Raw genomic sequence first — 18,641 nt, 5'->3', positions numbered from 1 at the left:
GGCAGAGGGAGAAGCAGGCTCCATGCACCGGGAGCCCGACGTGGGATTCGATCCCGGGTCTCCAGAGTCGCACCCTGGGCCAAAGGCAGGCGCCAAACCGCTGCGCCACCCAGGGATCACCCTGCATGATGTTTTTAACCCTCCTGGGCTCACACTTCTGTCAGATGGAGGCCATACTCTAACCCTACCTCTCTCAAACAGGTCAGAATTGTGAAAGGAATGGGAGGAGGTAACATGCTTTATAATGTGCTGAGGCTTGTATGTTAGTGATCAAAGAAGTGGAGTCATCTCTGTACTTGTGGCAGAGTAAGGATGTGCATGTTGCACCCACTCAGACTCACAAATGATGAGTGGTTTCACTAGAGACATTTTATTTTATTTTTTAAAGATTTTATTTATTTATTCATGAGAGAAAAAGAGAAAGGCACAGACACAGGCAGAGGGAGAAGCAGCAGGCTCCCTGCAGGGAGCCCAGTGTGGGACTCGATCCCAGGACCCCGGGGTCACGCCCTGGGCTGAAGGCAGCGCTAAATTGCTGAGCCACCCGGGCTGCCTGAGACATTTTATTTTGACAAATGCTGTGTACCACTTACCAGAGTATGGTATGAGTCCTTTGATGCACCTGGGATGTGTGCCCTGATGGAACCAAAGCGATTTTGGTTTCTGATAGACAATTGGAAGTTGGATTTTGGACTTCAGATTCCTTTACCTAAAGGCAGGAAAAGATTATCTTCAGACTTAAAGGGATAAGAACTGAAGCTCAAGATGTGCCAAGTGCTATTTTGTGTTCACATCTCCTGGCCCAGATGGATTACATCTGCAGTGAGCTTGACAGTGAGGACACTGAGCTGCCTGCCACCAGTGATGTTTGAAGACTTGCTTGCAACAGAAGAGATATCAGAAGGTTTGAGGGAGGAAAATGTTTCCATATTCCTAAAAGGGAGGAAGGTAGACTGTGCGCAGTAGGGACATCAGGATTGAGAGAGGACAAGAATCTGGAACAGGTCGTTTACAAAGATGCTTTGATGCTATTTTTTGTGTAAGAAAATGGTGTGTGTGTGTGTATGTGTGTGTGTGTGTGTTGTGTGTGTATACATCAGTATATACTGCTTGGATTTGCCTGAACAACACCCTCAAAGGATAAGAGAGGAGAGAGAGAGAGAGGGTGAATGGGAGAAAGGGAAAGAGATGGGGAGTCTTCCCTATAGGGGATGAGTACTAGAGTAGAAAATAATATCCAGAGATCTCCGGGTGGCCCAGCAGTTTAACGCCGCCTTCAGCCCAGGGTGTGATCCTGGGGTCTGGGGACTGAGTCCCACGTCAGTCTCCCTGCATGGAGCCTGCTTCTCCCTCTGCCTGTGTCTCTGCCTCTCTCTCTCTCTCTGTGTGTGTGTCTCATGAATAAATGCTTTTTTTAAAAAAAGAAAAAATAATTTCCCTTTTTGAATGTTAAATATTACTTATTTTAAAAATAAAATGTTAAGCTGTTTTGTAGTCCCTTGGACAAGTAAGCAGGGATCTTCAGATTGGGTAAGAGCAGGCCATGTCCTATCAACCTCATGGCCTTTTGGGGAAGGTTTCTGGATAGGAAGCTCAGGAGAGTGCACAGTTCCTGCAGTGTCTGTGGGTTGTATCACTTGGGTAAGGACACTCACCAGAGATCTGTGAGCAAGTTGGAGAGTCTAGGCTGGATGCCAGGAGTCATAGCTGCTGTGTGTGTGTAATGCTTTCTGACCAGTGGTTTGATATTAATTTGGAGGAAACCTTCTAAGAAAAAAGCCCTGCAGCTTACCATTAGTTTTATGTTATCTTACATTTAGCAAGTAACTTGGTTAAAGATTAGACACGCTTATCAATTATGTACCTAATACAAAATTGTAAGATATAACCACTGCATTGGGTAATAGAATCAGGATCCAAAATGATCCGTATGAATTGGAGCAATGGACTGATTCTAATGAGATGAAATAACAAGGCAAGGTCATACACTTGGATTTTCATTTTATTTTAACAACTTTACAAGCATAGTTCTGGGAAGGCAGAGATTTAAAGCAGTGTAAGTGGAAAAAGACTTAAGTATTTTAGTGGTCAATTAACTCAATATGAATGTGTATGTAATGCAGCCGCCAAAAGAAAAACATGCCGTTTTTAGCTACATTAATAAAATTAATAGTAGGTGATAATGCCGGTCTACTCTGCATGAGTCGCTTCACCACACCTGAAGAATTCCATTCATTTCCTGGGGCCATTCTTGTCAAAGGGAGATAGACAAACTGAAGCATTTTAGTAGTGATGTAAGGAGAAAACATCTCGATGAAATTAGGTACGTTTAACTTAGGGAAGAAAAAATTCCGAGTCTAAATAATAATATTTCAATCATTTAGAAAGTGGAAAAGAAGACTTGGCTCTTTCTGCTCTGAAGAGAAGAGTGTAGGCACAAGAGGTGGACATTTCCAGTTGGATGTCAGGAAGAACTCGTCAGCACTGCAGGCTGTCTGCAGTTGGGCTGAGGGTCCAAAGAAATGACATTGATTCTAAGAAAAGTACTTGTCAGAAGGCTCCAGCAGGGATTACGATTCAAGCTGTTGAGGGCTCTAGATCAGTGCTACTCTAAGGACATTGGTTTCTTTTTCTCCCCTTCGCCCTTGTGTGTTTATTACCCTTTTCAATATCATTCAGTGATTTGTAGAATATTCACAGGGTCACTTACCCAACACCACGTATCTGATTACAGAACATTTTTTTTCATCATCTCAGACGGGGACCCATACCTGTTAGCAGTCACCCATACCTGCTACAGTCTCTGGCAACCATCAGTCTGCTCTCTGTTACGGGATTCCAGACATGTCCTATAAACGGAATAATGTAATATATGGCCTCTTATGACTTCTTCCACTTAGCATGAAGTTTATGGTTCAGCCATGCTGTAGCAGCATGTGTGAGTGCCTCATTTATCCACGTGGTAGCACGTATGGGTACTTTTTTCCCTTTCGTGGCTGCGTAACATTCCCTGTGTGCGTATACCATATTTTGTTTATCCTGATGGACATTTGGGTTGTTTCTGCTTTTTTGGCATTATGAACAGTGCTGCTGAGGATATGTGTGTCCAAGTTTTTGTGTGAACATGATGTTTCATTTCCCTTGGGCATATACACAGGAGTGAAGTTGCTGGGTCCAGGGGAACTCTGCTTTTTGAGAGAACGCCGAACTATTTTCCACAGGAGCCGCACTGTTTTACATTCCACCAGCAATGTGTGGAGGCTCCAGTCTCCACATTCTTGGCAACATTTTTTATTGTTTCTGGGTTTTTTTTATTATAGCCATCCTAGTGGTTTAGAGTGATACCTCATTGTGGTTTTGATTTGCATTTTCTAAGTAATTAATAGTGTTGAGCATCTTTTCATGTGCTTACCAGCCATTTGTATATGCTCTTTGGAGAAATGTCCATTTGGATCCTTTGCCAATTTTTACATCATGTTGTTTTTTTTAGTGTTGAGTTTTAAGGGTTCTTTATATAGCCTGGATACTGGATCCTTACTGAATGTAAGATTTGCAAATATTTTCCCCCTCATTCTTTGCATTGTCTTCCATTTTCTTGATAGTGTCATTTGAAGCACAAATTTTTAAAGACTTTGGTGAAGTGTGGTTTGGTTTTTTTTTTTCTTTGTTTGCTTGTGCTTCAGGTGTCATATCTAAGAACCATTACCTAATCCAACACCGTGAAGCTTTGTATAGATATTTTCTTTGGAGAGTTTTTAGGTCTTTGGTCCATTTTGAATTGATTTCTGTATATAATATGAGGCTGGGATATTAAGTTAGTCTTTTGCATGTAGATATCTAGCTGTCCCAGTTATCACTTTTGGAAAAGACCAGTCTTTCCCTCATTGAATAGTTTTGGCACGCTTGTCAAAAATCAATTGGCTGTAAATGTGTGGGTGCCATTCAGAGGATGTTGTGCCAGAATGTAAATGAAGGAACTGCGTTCCTCCTGGGTAAAATATCTCCAGTCAGCTTAGTTACTTAATTGATTTATGTCCTGGAGCAAGCTTCTTATCTCCTTATGGGCTGGTAACAGTTTACTAGCCAGCACCTGTTTGTGGGCCAAGTTTTGAGTAGCACTGCTCTGGATCTTTCTACTTTAAACTGAGGAACAGCATCCTGTCCCTTTCCCAGAGCTACTGCATTAGAATCCGCTTTTGAACGGGACCCCCAGGTGCTTCATATGCATATTAAAGTTTGAGCAGCAGGATTCTAAATCAGATTTTAGATGACTTTAAAGATCTATGCAGTAAATGCAGGGTTAATTAATGAGTAAGACCCAGGAAAGGGAGAGTCCATGTGATTGTGGGAAGAGAGTATTTGGGACTTTCTACGTAGCAAAAGCCCAGACACCTTGGCCTTCGGTGGAACACCAGGGGCCGGCCGAGATCTCAGAGTTTCTTTTCACTATTGCACTGGACTTGATGTTTCGCTTTGCCTGTAACTCCTTGACGAGACTCATAAAGGAAACGCAGAGTTATTGAGGAAAGGTGGGGCAAAGAGTAGGAAGGCAGAAGACTTTCACAGAGCAGCCAGTAGGAGAAATAAACACGTTTCAGTCCTTAGAACTGCGTTTAAGTCGGAAAAAGAGGCTGAACTTTGCCTAACAGGTTCCGTGGAACCGTGGTGTGATCCCAAAAGTAAGCAGCAACAAGTGCTGAATCATAAAATCAGAAAGTGTTGGATATTTGAATGGAGGGCCAAGCAGGTAAATCGTGTCTTTGAAAACTTAATAATCTATTGCCTGTGCAAGCACTGTCATCACTGGGAACTTGCAGGTATCGCGCTGACATTCCAAGGATGGGTGTGACCTGAGCAAATAATGTAGGGAAATCAGTCATAAACCATGCTCATTTTTACTTTTTTCAGGTGACATGTTACTGATAGGCTCTTTAGAATGCTATCTTCTTTGTTTTCCTGAATTTATATATAAACTTTTTAGTAGATGTATTTAGGGATTAAGTCCTCACTTTTCTTGTAAAGGCTTTAAGATTCTTTTAACTAGGAATTCTCTGGCTGTAGGAATTTTTTAAGATTTTATTTATTTATTCATGAGAGACACAGAGAAAGAGGCAGAGACCCAGGCAGAGGGAGAAGTAGGCTCCCTGCGGGGAGCTCGATCCTGGGACTCGATTCTGGGACTCTGAGACCACACCCTGGGCTGAAGGCAGGTGCTAAACCACTGAGCCACCCAGGGATCCCCTGCGGCTGTAGGAGTTTTGAAGATAGGGATAGACTACTGTTTTGTGCTACAAGCGTCATTAATTAGGAACCCCAGATAAACTTGAGATTTGTGATGACCTATACAATCTGGGTTGAAGGCATGATTTTCACATGGCAGCTTCTGCATGTATTTGTGAAGAAAGTTTTTTTAGCACTTCAAGCAGTTAAATGTGATCTTAATAAGGGAACTACAAATCATTTAAAATATCTACTTACAAAAAAAAACAAAAAAAATAAAATATCTACTTACTAAAGCAGGTTTTCTAATAACATGTTTACATCAGTACTTTATTAGTCTTGTGCCATGATAACCTAAAAATAGTTAAATGACAATACACACTCCTTAGAATCATCACTGTTTCAATCAAACCAATCTGATCTATAATTTAGCTGAACATTTCCTACTCCCCTGAAAATCAGGTTTTGACTTACGCTCATCATAAAGACTTTTATCTCAATGCCCCCAAATAATGGTTGTAGCCAAGGGCCTCAGGCATCCTCCTTGCATCCTGCCTCTTCCTGAGTCCCTGAGCTCCAGGACCATGGGGGTCCCACCCCACACTTCTGTATCCCTGTCTGTTCTCCAAGCCTGGGACTGGACTTATGCCAGCCAGGGCACGCGTGGGCCTCCTCCAGCCACTGCTGCTGTGACACGGGCAGTGCACCTGCAGTGTCAGTCTCACTTTGCAGGAAGATTTTCTCTTGACCTTTTCTGCATTTCACAGCCATTCAAATAGATCTTCTCCATCAGTTGCCGACTGGTGAGGTGTTACTCTAAAATCTGAGATGTTGTTAAAAGTAAGAGCCAGGGTCCCCCTCCCAAGAGGAGCTCTTTTCTGCTTGGACGCATCTCAGGAACTCTGCAGAAGACAAAATGAACAGGAATTTGGACTTGAACTGATCAGCACACAGCTTGGCAACTATTCTAGGATGCCATCTGCAGATGTTAATTATCCAGTGTGGGTCCTCTAATAGCTCTTGACCTCTTCCTCTTGGCTCCATCACATGTTTTTTTTTTTTTTTTCTCCTTCCTAATTCTTTATTATTCCTCTTGGGGTGAGACAAACCAGAGGTAGCATTGCTGAGTCTTTTACAAACAGTTAAATGTAGACAAATTACTAATGTGGAAACATTAGTCTTTGATTCTTCCTGCACACATTAGATCTTCTGCTCTTCTATTTTGGCTTCAAGAACTTCTCTCTAGTTCTTCCTCCTTCCATGACTGTGTAAACGAAATCAAGTTTTTGAAGAGTTGGTGATGAGAGTAAAAAGCCGGGGGAAAGAAGGGGCCTCTAAGACATGAACCCTGAAATCACGTTCTGTTGTGGAGAACTCAAGAGATTGCTTTTTTTTTGCCTCATCATCTCCTTTGTCATCCAGAGTAGTTGCTCTGAGCCTTTTAATTCTCTCATCAAGCTTCTTTCTCATTCCCTTAGACTGCAAACGTGGTTGTGCTCTCTACCCAAAAACAGAACAATAGAACGGAACTCATTGAAGTTCCCTTTTCTCCAGCTGGAAACCAATATGCATATCCATCCTTGTTTCCTTCCGGCCCCTCTTTCTAAGACCAGGCCCTCAGTCCCCACGCCTTCTTCCTGCAGGACTTCATCCCCTCCTGTCCACGACCATTGCTGCTCTTGGCTCCTTCAACTCTCCCATGCTCAGTTCTCTCTCATCCTAAGAATTCCTCCTGGCAGTGCCGTTCCTCCATGAAGCACAGAATGTTCCAGAAGACTCCTCTGTAGTCTCCAGCTTTATAAGCTCAACTCTTTGTGAGTCCGTTTCCACCCTCCCCTCACCACCCCCCTCTTTCCTTCCCTGAAACTGCTCTTGCCTTGGGCTCCAGTGGTCACAGTTCTATTTTTGTCTACCTTTCTGAAGCAACTGTCTTCCTTCTTACTCCCTCACTCAGGGGAAGGTTCTAGTGAATTTTAACTTCAGTGTTCAGGGCTCAGATATATTCTTTTGATATTATGACATTTCTTCTTGTTTTGGTATATGACTTCAGATTAAAAGAGACTTCATGTGTCACTCTAAGCAGCCAGATTTCTCATTTATGTAGGGGTAGTTACTGTTTTTAATGGTCTAAACGGTTACGTTTGTATGGCAACTCAGAACCACTTTACTTTTCCACTCCCCCCCCCCTTTTTTTTAAACAAAAGTGAAACAATTCATTAAGACTAGTTTTTTAAATCTTATCTTGCTTTTGTGTCAAAATCCTTTCACCTGGCCTGCTCACTTTTTCTTTCCCCCAACTTAGTTCTTGATGACATTGAATTTTAAACATCATCATTACAAAGATTTGCCTCTATGGATATTGAAATAACTATACCAAGATATGTAAGGCACCTTCCAGTGCCTAAGTGGGACCTGACACATAGGAAGTGCTCAATAAACATTTGTTGACTAAGTGAATTCCATAAGCAGCCCCAGGAGAGCATATGCAGTTCTAACCAGGGAGCCGGAAACATGACCCATCCCATATTCCATTCGGTTGGCTTGAGAGGCTTAATTATGAGCAAAACGTTTAGGTCTGGACGCCACTGCAGGCTGTCCAAAACTCTGTAATAAAGCAGTTATTCTTTTCAAGTATTTGCTAAAGGGAGAAAAACAGTACAAATAATTTAAAAGTCATGTTGAACTCAGTTGTCACCTACAGCCAGGAAAGAAAAAAAAAACACAACACCAGTTTCATTTTTCTGAATTAAAAATTCACGCATTTAAATAATTCATCCTGTCTGGCTCTGACTCTGGTACTTCTGGAGATGGGCGTCTGCTCCTGGTTCACGTTTGCTTCCTGGAGCACTGATGGCTGAGTGAGCAAGTAGGCCCCCTGTGTGCCTCTGGTTCTAGAATCTCGCTCAGGAGAGTGCTGTGGTTTACTAGGATTCCAGAATTGTTTACTGAAGATCTGGCCTTGAATCTCAGAGAGCACTGGAAACCTGCTCTTGACCGTCCTGTTCAGTCTTAGCTCTCATGGCGGTTAAGGTCATCTGTATGTAAATGATCCGTGCCGGAGGAACTGACCGGCTCCTTCCATCTCTATTGGTGTTGGTAACTAATGCCGTATTTCTCAACTCTTCTCTGCAGAGAGACCTGTCGGGGCACAAGAACATTGTCGGTTACATCGACTCCAGTATCAACAATGTGAGCAGCGGTGATGTATGGGAGGTGCTCATCCTGATGGACTTCTGTAGGGGTGAGTGTATGACCCACACCTGCAGCTCCCGCTGCTCGGGCACTTGGACTGTCAAGGGCATGGGGGTCATCGCACTTCCTGTGCGCCATGCCGTGGTGTATATCATTCTGGTTTTAAAGATGGGCCAACTGTGAGGCCAGAAGATAGAGAGCCTGCTGTCTCCTCTTGGTTATTCTTAGGACGGCAAACGGAAGTGGTGGATAATACGAAACTCCCTTTTTTGTTAGGTTTGGGCAGGTTTGGCGCTTGTGTATGAATGAGGATGTATGAGGGTGAGAATGAATGTGTTATTTGTGATGCTTTAAAACAAGCGATGAAGGCACATCATAAAGACCCAACTCCAGATGGACCACAGCAACGATTCAGCCTCCCCACTCCCTCCCTTCTGTGTTCTCTTCTCCACCCACACCGCCATCCTTGTGTTATGGGGGAAAATAATCCTTTTCGTCTAATGGAAATGACCTTTCCTCTCCTTGCTTGTAAGCTGTAATTGCCAGTAAGGCTACATTCAAACGATGCTGCTGTTAACAGTGAAGTTAAGTGGTTGAAAGCTTGGAGTTTCAAGCAACGTTTATCTTGGGAAATCCAGACTGTAGTATGAATCGATTCAGAGTTGACTGCATTTCATACAGCCAGTTCAGAGGTTTGACTTTTTTGGCCTCAGCAGCTGCCTCTGAGAAGCTGGGGTCACCCTCTCACTGTTTGGTGCCCTGTTTTATAATCGCCCTTACTTCCACTGACATTTGCCTTGCCTTTAAAGATTCTGTCCATCAATTAAATGTGTTGTCAGTCCCCACAGTGTGATGGTAACCAGTAATTTCAGCCTATTCTGGAATGACCCTTACGCTGATTTTTTAAGATACTACGAAATGTAAACTTCCTGTTTACATTTGGATAGTTTGTTTCCTCCTATCCATTCCTTTCTGGAAGGTAACATGTTTCAAGACAAGGCCATAGGAGCATCCGGCGATCTGGATCATTTTGTAAGTGAGGTCGTCAGTGTTTTGGTCCTGCAGATTAAATACTGGTGTAGCTTGTCTGCACTCTCTGCAGCTGGGAGTGAGTGAAGCCAGAGCGACCAAGCCACTCCTAAAGTGTGGACTGTAAAGCTGTCTTCTCCCTGCCCCTGGGGTCTGTTGTGCAGTCTGATTCTCATTAAAGGACATGGCAGGTTGGACCCGTGGCCTCCTTGTACAGACGGGGATAACCAAGGGGCTGTAGTGGGACCATGTCAGTTAACCTGATCTTGAAGATAGACTTTACAAAATACTCTGGTTTTGATGCATTAGAGGAGGCCCTGGATTGTAAGAAGTCCAGTCTGGGCCTGGGAATCAAGACATCAGGGTTTCAGTCATGGCTCAGCTGTCAACCTTGGTCTGGGTTGTCATCTCTGGGCAGCCGTTCGTTGTCTTGGGTAAGTGCTGCATGTGAACGTGGCTAACCTGTCCCTCGCTCTGTGCCCCCTTGCAGGAGGCCAGGTGGTCAACCTCATGAACCAGCGCCTGCAAACAGGCTTCACAGAGAATGAAGTGCTCCAGATATTTTGTGACACCTGCGAAGCTGTTGCCCGCCTGCATCAGTGCAAAACTCCTATTATCCACCGTGACCTGAAGGTAAAGGCTGCGCTGAATCATTAAGTACGTTCCTGCAGGATATTTTCCATCTGCCCTGGGAACAGAGGAGATGCTTTGGGGATGTGAGGGAACAGGCGTGGTAGCCTTACATCTCGTACATTCTGCTTGGAGACAGAAAACACAAAGACAAAAGAAAAAAAAAAAGAAAGTACAAAACAGGTGTCACTTTTATTGCTTAAGCAGCCTTTAGAAGTTCTTTATAATCATCAGATGCCTGAACACATGTTGTTTTTGTCTTTCCTGATATGGTCCCAAATTCACTTGGTCAAGGGCATGGAAACTGATATGCTAACTTAAATAGTGTGCAAACACTGAGGCTTGCTTTTTAACGTCTGTAGTTTGCAAACACTGAGGCTTGGTTTTTAACGTCCATTTCATTATTTTGTAAAATCCAGTAAGTGAAAAAAAAAATCCAGTAAGTGATTATCTGAAAATTTTGTCAACTGATTATCACCTCCTTGTATCAGGCCTTTTGTATTATAGCCACTCGACAATGTTTGTTGAATGGAACTGGCTCCTGGTTGGGATTCAGCAGCTTGTATGGATTCACACACAGCCGGTGCGCCCCGTCCCGTCCCGTCCCGTCCCAGACTCTCTGAGTGCACTGTCTCTTGGAGGAAGATGTTCTCCTTTACATTCATAGTTAGGGAAATGCAGCGGTGGGAAGGTTCACGTGGCTTGACTACAGTATAACCGTAGTATAACCAGGAAGGAGCAGAACCAGAATGCGAATCCTGCTCCTCTGATCCTCGATCATAGTTTCTTTTCATTATACCCGTTTTTTCAGAAACATGCTTCACGGCTAGTAACTTGCAGCAGCGCACCCCGGCGTGTTTGTCAGACGCAGGCTATGGGATCCCACTCTGAATCCGTTAGGCTTGACTTTTGTGGCAGAGCCAGGGAGGGCCAGGAGTTCTAGCTTAATAACCACGCAGGTGGGATCTGCATGTTCTGAAGCGTGGGGTCACCGCAGCATGCTGGTGTTTCGAGGTGTGTGTTTGGTTTTGTGTTTGTTTTGTTTTTTTAGCTTTTCCAAAAGTGGAGATCTAGTTCCTAATTATAAAATCCACCCTATTAAAATATACAGTTCGGTGGTCTTTATTTCCAAGGCCATGCAGCCATCACCACTATCTAATTCCAATGTGTGTCATGTCCCCAGAGGGAACGGTCTCCTTGGGGTCCCCGGGCGCCGCTAGCCTGGCCGTGGCCCGTCCTGCGGACTGCACATAAGGGCTCACACGGTCCGTGTCCGTGGCCTCGTGCGCCCGCGCCCTCCCCACACGGGGCTGCCGAGTTCTGCTGTGTCGCCCGGGGCAGTGCTTCGTCCTTCTCCGGCATGACAGTGGCTGTGAGCAGAAACAAGTAGTCGGGCGGCCTTGGGGTTGTCTCCGCCTGGGCTATCAGGCAGGACGGCTGCGAGCATCTCTGTGGGCTCGTGTTCCCCGGTGTGCCTGCGCGCGCGGGGGGCGAGTGGCGGGTCAGCTGGTGGCCGGGGGGCTCCTGGAGGGGCAGCCGCGCTGCGGTGCAGAGCGCTGTGCCGTGTCGCGAACGCGGGGTCCCGTTTCTCCCCCGCAGCCAGCCTGCTGGGCCTCCTGGGTCCTAGCCGTTTGCCCGTGGAGGCGCTGGGCGCCGGGGAGGCCGCGTCCGCCTGCAGGCCCGGCCCGGGGTGGACCCGCCGCGGGGAGGACCACGGACGCGGGGAAGAGCAGGGCCGCGGGGAGGAGCACGGGCGCCGGGAGGAGCAGGGCCGCGGGGAGGAGCACAGCCCACAGGGCCCCCTCGGGCCAGGGCAGCCCCCACGGTCTTCATCGTACGGGTGATGGATCCTCCGGAGCCGCGGAAACACCTCCCGAGGGGCCTGCTCCCAGCGTGGCGGCGCGTGCCCTGCGGTGACCCGGTGCCGCGGCGGCCACAGGAGCCTGGCAGGTGGCGCCGAGGTCTCACGCGGCACAGGGAGGCCCGGTGCTGGGGCCCAGGCCGCGGGAGCCAGGGCGCTGTCCTCCACCGGGCCCAGGGGAGCGAGGGCGGCCGCAGAGGAGGCCCCGTGGCAGGCGCTCCGGGAGGGGCTGCTGCTGTGGCTCTGGGCCAGGGCTCCTGCTTGTGGGGCTTGAGGTCCCCGAGCTGCCGGGACTTAGCTCTGCGCCGACCGCCCGCTCTCGTGGGCCAGCGAGGTCCTCGGGCTGTGTCCCCCCGCGTTGGGTGCGCGGGCCCAGGGGCCGCCTGGCTGCCAGGCCCCGGAGGACCCCGAAGGCCCCCGAAGTTCCCCGAAGGCCCCCGGCGCCCCTCTGCCCTCGCGGGCTCCGCCTGCAGCCGCTGCCCTCTGTGCCCTCTGTGCCCTCCGTGCCCCGGGGCCCCGCGTCGAGCAGGGTGGCGCCGGGTGAGGCCGCACCCGAGTAGGGCGGGAGGGGAAGGGGAGGGGAGGCCGCCGCCCTGGGCCGGCATCGCCAGCAGCTCGTTCTCGTGTTCCCACGGGCGCGCTGCCCACGGGGCCTTTCCTCGGAGCCTGCTTCCGCGGTTGAGCCGCCTCCCGGGCGTGTCCGGTTTTCCTTTCCTGTCTCCGAGGGAAGAAGGAGCTCGTCCGCCCCGGGGTCACCGGCCTGGACCGGGACGTGACGGCGCCCGCGGGGCTGGGACCTGCACCTGCTCTGCGCACCTGCTCCCGCCGGCCCGGGCTCGGCTTCGCTGCGGCTGCTGCCGCCGCCGCGAGCAGGCCTGGGGCGCCCCGGCGATGCGATGCCCGACCTGGGCCGGAGCGGGGCGCCAGGGAGCGGCCGCACCCCCAGGGCTGCGCGGGCCTCCCAGCCCCAGGAGGAGGGGTGCGAGCGCCCGGCTGCCTGCCCCCTCGGGGTCCCGCCCGCCCCTGCCGCAGCCCCGGCCCCGGCCCCGGGCACCTCCGCGCGCCCTGCCCTGGGTCACCTGCCAGCCGCTCTGCCCCGGGTCCTGCCCCTCGGGGCCGCGCCCTGCACGCCTCGGCCGAGTGGGTAACGGACTTGTTCCCCCGCCCGCGACGTGGGGCTCCGCGGCTCGTGGGGGTGCAGGTGAAGGTGCAGGGGCAGCGTGGGGCTCGTCCAGGCTGGTCGCCGGGCTACTGTCGCTGCCCCAGTGCCTTTGCTTCTCCTGCAAGCTGCACCCCCCCGAGCCCGCCCCTGACCCGAGGCCAGCTCTACGCGGCCTCCCGGTGCCCCGGTCACTGCCGTCCCGCACCGCGGGCGTGTGTGACCTGCCCGGATGCTCGCCTGACGTCTGTCGCCGCCCGCACCCCTCCCTGCCCCCGGCTCAATCCCCGGGGCTCGAGCTCCGCGAGCCCACGCCCCTGATCTGCCGCAGCCAGGGCGGTAGGACTCTGCGGGTTTCCCTAGTAAGTGCACGGTGGGCACCTCTTGGGTTTGCACAGGAGACTCACAGTTTGCTGTCACTTACGTCCTTTCATTTGCTTGGTAGCATCAGTGACATTCGAGCTTTACCTGGCAGGTGAGAAGCAGGCCCAGGGAGGTGTAAGGTGTGTCCGAGGTAAGACGTCTAACGAGTCTCCCAGGCCGCGGGCCCCCCAGGTGCAGGGTGGCTGCGCCAGGCCCATGCTCGGTGTGTTGCTGATGGTGGCAGCGGGCAGCTGGCGGGGTCCCACGGCTGCTCCAGGCCACCAGCTCAGGCCAGGAGGCGAAGGGGGCAAGGCGGCTGCTGAGCGGGCGTTGCCAGGTGAGCTCACCTCGCGGCCCTCCCAGCACACTTGCCCAGCGGCCAGGCCGGGCTCGGGGCTCCTGCCTGCGCGGCCGGGCCTTTGGTACTGCTAAGGCTCCCCCGACGTTGATGTTTCTGGCTGTACGTCCGCTGTTGTGCACGCCCTCAATTTTTACTTGTCTTTCCTGCAAACGTCGTTTTGTACCATGTTACCTCTCTGGGAAGGAGGCGCGCGGAGGTGGAGACCAGGTTGCTGAGCTCTGCTACTCGGGAACCAACCAGAAGTACAAACCTCGTTTTGAAGGTGCGGGCGGGCTGGATAGAACCAAGACAGAAACGCCCCTGTGCCTCCTCATGCTGCGTTTGTCTGCTTGGTTTTTCCTCCTGCTTCCAGCCCAGTGACTTTGGTCTCTGGAGCTACATCGTGTGTGTCTTGAAGCGAAGCAGCTTGTTGGTTCTTTAGGTTGTACCTTCTGCCGTGGGAAGTACACGAGTGGTTCTGGGAAGGGGCTGTGCGTGTGCAGTAGGGGTGCGTGTTTTGCAAGGTGCCGGTGAGGACACCGAGTTCAGGATTCGGGGGACCCGACTGCGACGGCCCGACGGCCTGGCTGTTGCAGGACACACCCCTTCCTGCGAAGGACCCGGTGGTCACTCCATGTGGCTTCCCAGCCACATAGTCCCTGTCACACCTGCTCAGCTCTGCCTCCAGAGCCCAGCAGCCCCCCCAGACTGCAGTGTAGGTAAGCAGTGGGCATGGCTCCATTTGGTCCGAAGGTCTTGCTCTGCCCCCCACCCCCACCCCAGGGACAGGAAGCCCCACAGATTCATGTGCAGTGGCCATGGAGGGTTTTACTGAGGATTTATGACTCACGCAAGGCCTTGTAGAATGGCTAAGATTTGACAAGTGGAGCAATTAAGTAAGGGGACAAAGCAGGCGATGCTGGGACTGGTTAAGAGACACGAAGCAAAGCAGCCTGGCTAGTAATTAGACACCTGGCTCCTCATCGACTAGACTTACTATGGGGTGTTTCTGAGGATAAAGGACTAAGGCAGCCCCGTCCATAAGCTTGTACCCAGGACCCTGGGCAGGTGACCTCATCACACCCACCGCGGTTGGAGGATAGTACAAGTGGGGACCTTGAGGAAAGCTCTGCTTCTGACTTGCTTCCTGCCCAGCAGAAGGGTGATTCCCGGTCTTTCTCTAGAGTGAAAGTGCCTAGGTTTACTTCCCTCTTCATCACCGTGAGCCTCACTCTCTGCAGCTGTAAAACAGGGGTATTATTATATTATTACGAGGATAATCCAGGTAAAGTGCTGAGTACAGGAGCGCTGCTAATAGTAAAAGCTCAGTATAGCGGATCTGTCTATAACCTCTAAATTAGATGGGAAATACTAGTGTTGCTTTGTTGGAATTATTTTCAAGTCCTAAAGTGAGTATCCGTTCAGGATAGCTTGGCTGTTTCACTTTGTGTGAACAGGTTAAACTGATGAGCTTTATAAAAAGCTGTAAGTGGTAGTAATGTCTGCTTGCCTCAGCCTTGTCTCTGGGGAACAGGAGCACATCCACTTGAGTCGATAGCCGCAGTTCACGCTGCCCAAGTGGCTAAAAATCCCAAGGTCAAAATTCTAGGTTAAAGTGATTGTAGGTTGACGGTGCCCCAGGTGCAAATGCATAGTCTCCCTGGAGGAAAAATAGATTTTAAACCCAGACCTCAAAGGCTTCCCACAGATGAATTCCAAGGAACATGAGTTAATATCAACAATAACAAAACCTCACATAACAACACCACACGTGAGACTCAGTAGGAGTAAGAAACAATAAGCCAAAGAATCAGTTTGCAGCAAAGGCTTTAGGTATTAGATTCAACTGATACAGACTACACAGTAAACATTTTTATAATATATAATGTGATTTTCAGAAGAATTTTTTTCTTTTTAGAAGAACTAATGCAAGTGTAGAAACACGTATAGGAACAAAAGGCTTTCACAATTGACCAGATTTTTTTCTTTTAAAGTAACAATAATAAGGTCTGGGCACTTGATGGCTCCGGTCTCACTTCTGACAGACAGACACACACGTACACGGTGTTAAATGTGTTTCTACATCTCAAGGACAAAAGTGCATGCCGTCTTGGAGTTATTCTTTCACTGGCATAGTCCTTTGATACAAGGGATTTCTGTAGGGTCTGGTATTTGTAGGCTCCTTTTTACCTGGAACTGGTAACTCGCTGTCCAACCAATTCAGCTATAAAAAGATAATACTTTAATAGGACACCTACACATTTGCCCACAGGCCTTTAACCACTTTGAGAAGTATCTAAAATATAGCAAATATTTATTGTTCTGGAAATCCTGACATTATGGTAAAGAAATTGATATATGCATGTATAAGGTGCAAATGAAATAATTGACATCAGGAAGAATGAAGTCCTGAAGGACCTTAGGGAAGGAGTGACATTTGTCTGAGCGGGTGCATGAGGGAGGCTTCAAAGAAGAGGGGGCATTTGAACTGGAGTTGGAAAGATGAATGGGATATTGATGGTTGGGTATGAGGTGGGGGCCACAGAGAGCATTCTAGACTGAAAGAAGAACATGAGAAAACATACAGAGGCTTGAAAGTATCAGGAGTGTTTATGCAGAGGTGAAAAATGTGGCTGGAAATCTAAGAAAATGAGGCTTTTTACTTCCCCATTGTGGAATTCCTCTATTTGCCCCCCTCTACTCTCATTTCACCCTGTCAGCGTGCTTTGCCTTTTGTTCCCTGGGGATGACCCTTGTCGAGATACTTGGGGGGGGAATAACTTTCCTATGCATATTAGTGGGATTATCAGAAATAAAATATTTATATGACCATGAACCAAATTTTCATATGCATTGCTAAATAATATCTTGGAATGGGTGGTTGGGGAATGTCTTTCAGGTTGAAAATATCCTCTTGCATGACCGAGGCCACTACGTCCTGTGTGACTTTGGAAGCGCCACCAACAAATTTCAGAATCCACAAACTGAGGGCGTCAATGCAGTAGAAGATGAGATTAAGAAGTAAGCTTTTCCTCCTTTCTTGGAGTTCTGTCCATTACCGGATCAGCAGCCGTATTTTCAGCTGAAGGATGAGTAGGTCAGGGTGGGAAGGCCATGGTGCTAGTCATGGTGCCCCTTGTCTCAGAGCATCGCATTGGCAGTTGGATTGTTTGATTTTAGGTGCAAGATGTGGAAGGGGTCCACAAGCATTGGTCAGTAAAGTGAAGGACTCCTACAGCACTTTATCAGTGGTCCAGGATCACTGTACGTACGTATTTTGACATGTCACACAGCCCTCAAAAAGCTGAATGGTGCACAAACCGTAGAGGGACTGTGATGTTTTTAAATGGAATCACAACAACTGTGACATTATCAGTCAGTTGGATGTGCTTTTCACTGAACCCTACATTGCTGTGTTCTCCTTCTTGCTCTTAAGGAGCTCACCAATCTAGTGGAATTAATGGTAAGTAGGGCTATGAAGGCTCTACAGGTACCGAATCACTGACTTTGATGAGAAGAAGCTTCCTTAGATTTCTGGCTCTAGTAAGAACCTGACCCAAGTTCCCCTCTTGTCCAGAGGGTCAGGTTTTTCACAGGTGACGACACTCACTAATTTTACTAATAAACCAGCAGTCTGGTATGCACACCTGTATCCTCATCCTCAGTCTCCTTTCCTGGGTCACCCCTGGCAGCCAAACTGGGCATCATAAGTCACGTGCTTGGTAACATCAAGACCCTCACTTTGAAGCTGAGATTATACTATCTTTACTTGAGCCAGAGATAAGAGGAAAACTGTTGTTTCATCCACCTCCCACCCTAGCCAGGACCCACTCTCTGCTCTTCTCCAGTGTCTTAGCCAGGATTACATTATCTGTGTTGAGCCACATTTAAGGGAATCGGTGTTCTTAAAAACAAATCAGAAAATACAGTATCAATATAGCATCAGACAACAAGGATTTGCAGGGGAAGATTTTATCATTTGAGGACCCAAGAAAAGTGCTTTTAGCATTTACTGAAGTGCCATAGTGTCTGGGTCTCCACACGCCCTCAGGTAGAAGGACCGCTTCCAGAGGGCCATGGGTGTGTGCTAAGGACAGCTTTTCATTTTATCTGCACTAATATTTCATACTCTCTTCTGCAGATGGCTCCCAGGGAACTAGACTTTATTAATATCAATATATATGTTTTTTTTAAAAAGTATTTCTGCTACCCCTGGTTTTTAATTATAGCACTGACATATTTAACAAAAAACAAATCTCTTGATTGTAGATACACAACGCTGTCCTATCGAGCACCAGAAATGGTCAACCTGTACAGTGGCAAAATCATCACTACGAAGGCAGACATTTGGGTAGGTGTCAACTAACCTATCCGCATCTCAGATACCAGCTGTCTTGACTGTAGATTCCCAAGTTTAATCCAGACAGTGCCATAGCGAGAGTGGCCACTGTACCATACCACTGTCTACTTACCCTCAGGGTTAATCTTCACTCCAGATGACCAGCCACTGCTTCGTGAGGCATGTCAAAGGAAATTACTTTAGAGTTCAGTTCTGTGAGAATTATTCAGGTGACCTGCCCATTATTTAGGTGGTTTTCATATATGCATTACTAGTTCTGAAGAGCAAAATAGCTGAAATACTTGTTCCTTCCTGGAGCACCATCTGGTAATGATGGTAGAAGTAATGTATCTCAGCAGCTAAATAGTGGTGTTGAGTTCTAAATTCAAGTTTCTAGTAGGTTAGTAGTTACGTAGTTTTTATATCTGCTAATAAATGTGGATGATGCCATTCTCTCTCTGTAGACCCGTTTGCAGTAATGGTAAATAAACCACTCGTAGCAATCTGC

The 18,641-nt window shown here is 48.3% G+C and overlaps 1 protein-coding gene across 12 annotated transcripts in view; it reads left to right on the top strand.

The window, feature by feature from the left end:
• AAK1 (AP2 associated kinase 1) overlaps positions 1 to 18,641 on the top strand; it is a 163,843-nt gene that overhangs the window by 84,068 nt on the left and 61,134 nt on the right. For all 12 annotated transcript variants that reach the window (XM_072746160.1, XM_072746156.1, XM_072746155.1 and 9 more), the window contains exons 4-7: positions 8,353 to 8,461; positions 9,932 to 10,074; positions 16,694 to 16,815; positions 18,064 to 18,145. In XM_072746160.1, the coding sequence (XP_072602261.1) occupies positions 8,353 to 8,461; positions 9,932 to 10,074; positions 16,694 to 16,815; positions 18,064 to 18,145 (456 nt within the window). The remainder of the gene's footprint in view (positions 1 to 8,352; positions 8,462 to 9,931; positions 10,075 to 16,693; positions 16,816 to 18,063; positions 18,146 to 18,641) is intronic.

The sequence above is a fragment of the Vulpes vulpes genome, unplaced genomic scaffold (assembly GCF_048418805.1).
Source record: "Vulpes vulpes isolate BD-2025 unplaced genomic scaffold, VulVul3 u000000657, whole genome shotgun sequence".
NCBI classification, from domain to species: domain Eukaryota; kingdom Metazoa; phylum Chordata; class Mammalia; order Carnivora; family Canidae; genus Vulpes; species Vulpes vulpes.
This window is presented reverse-complemented; position numbering and strand designations above follow the sequence as displayed.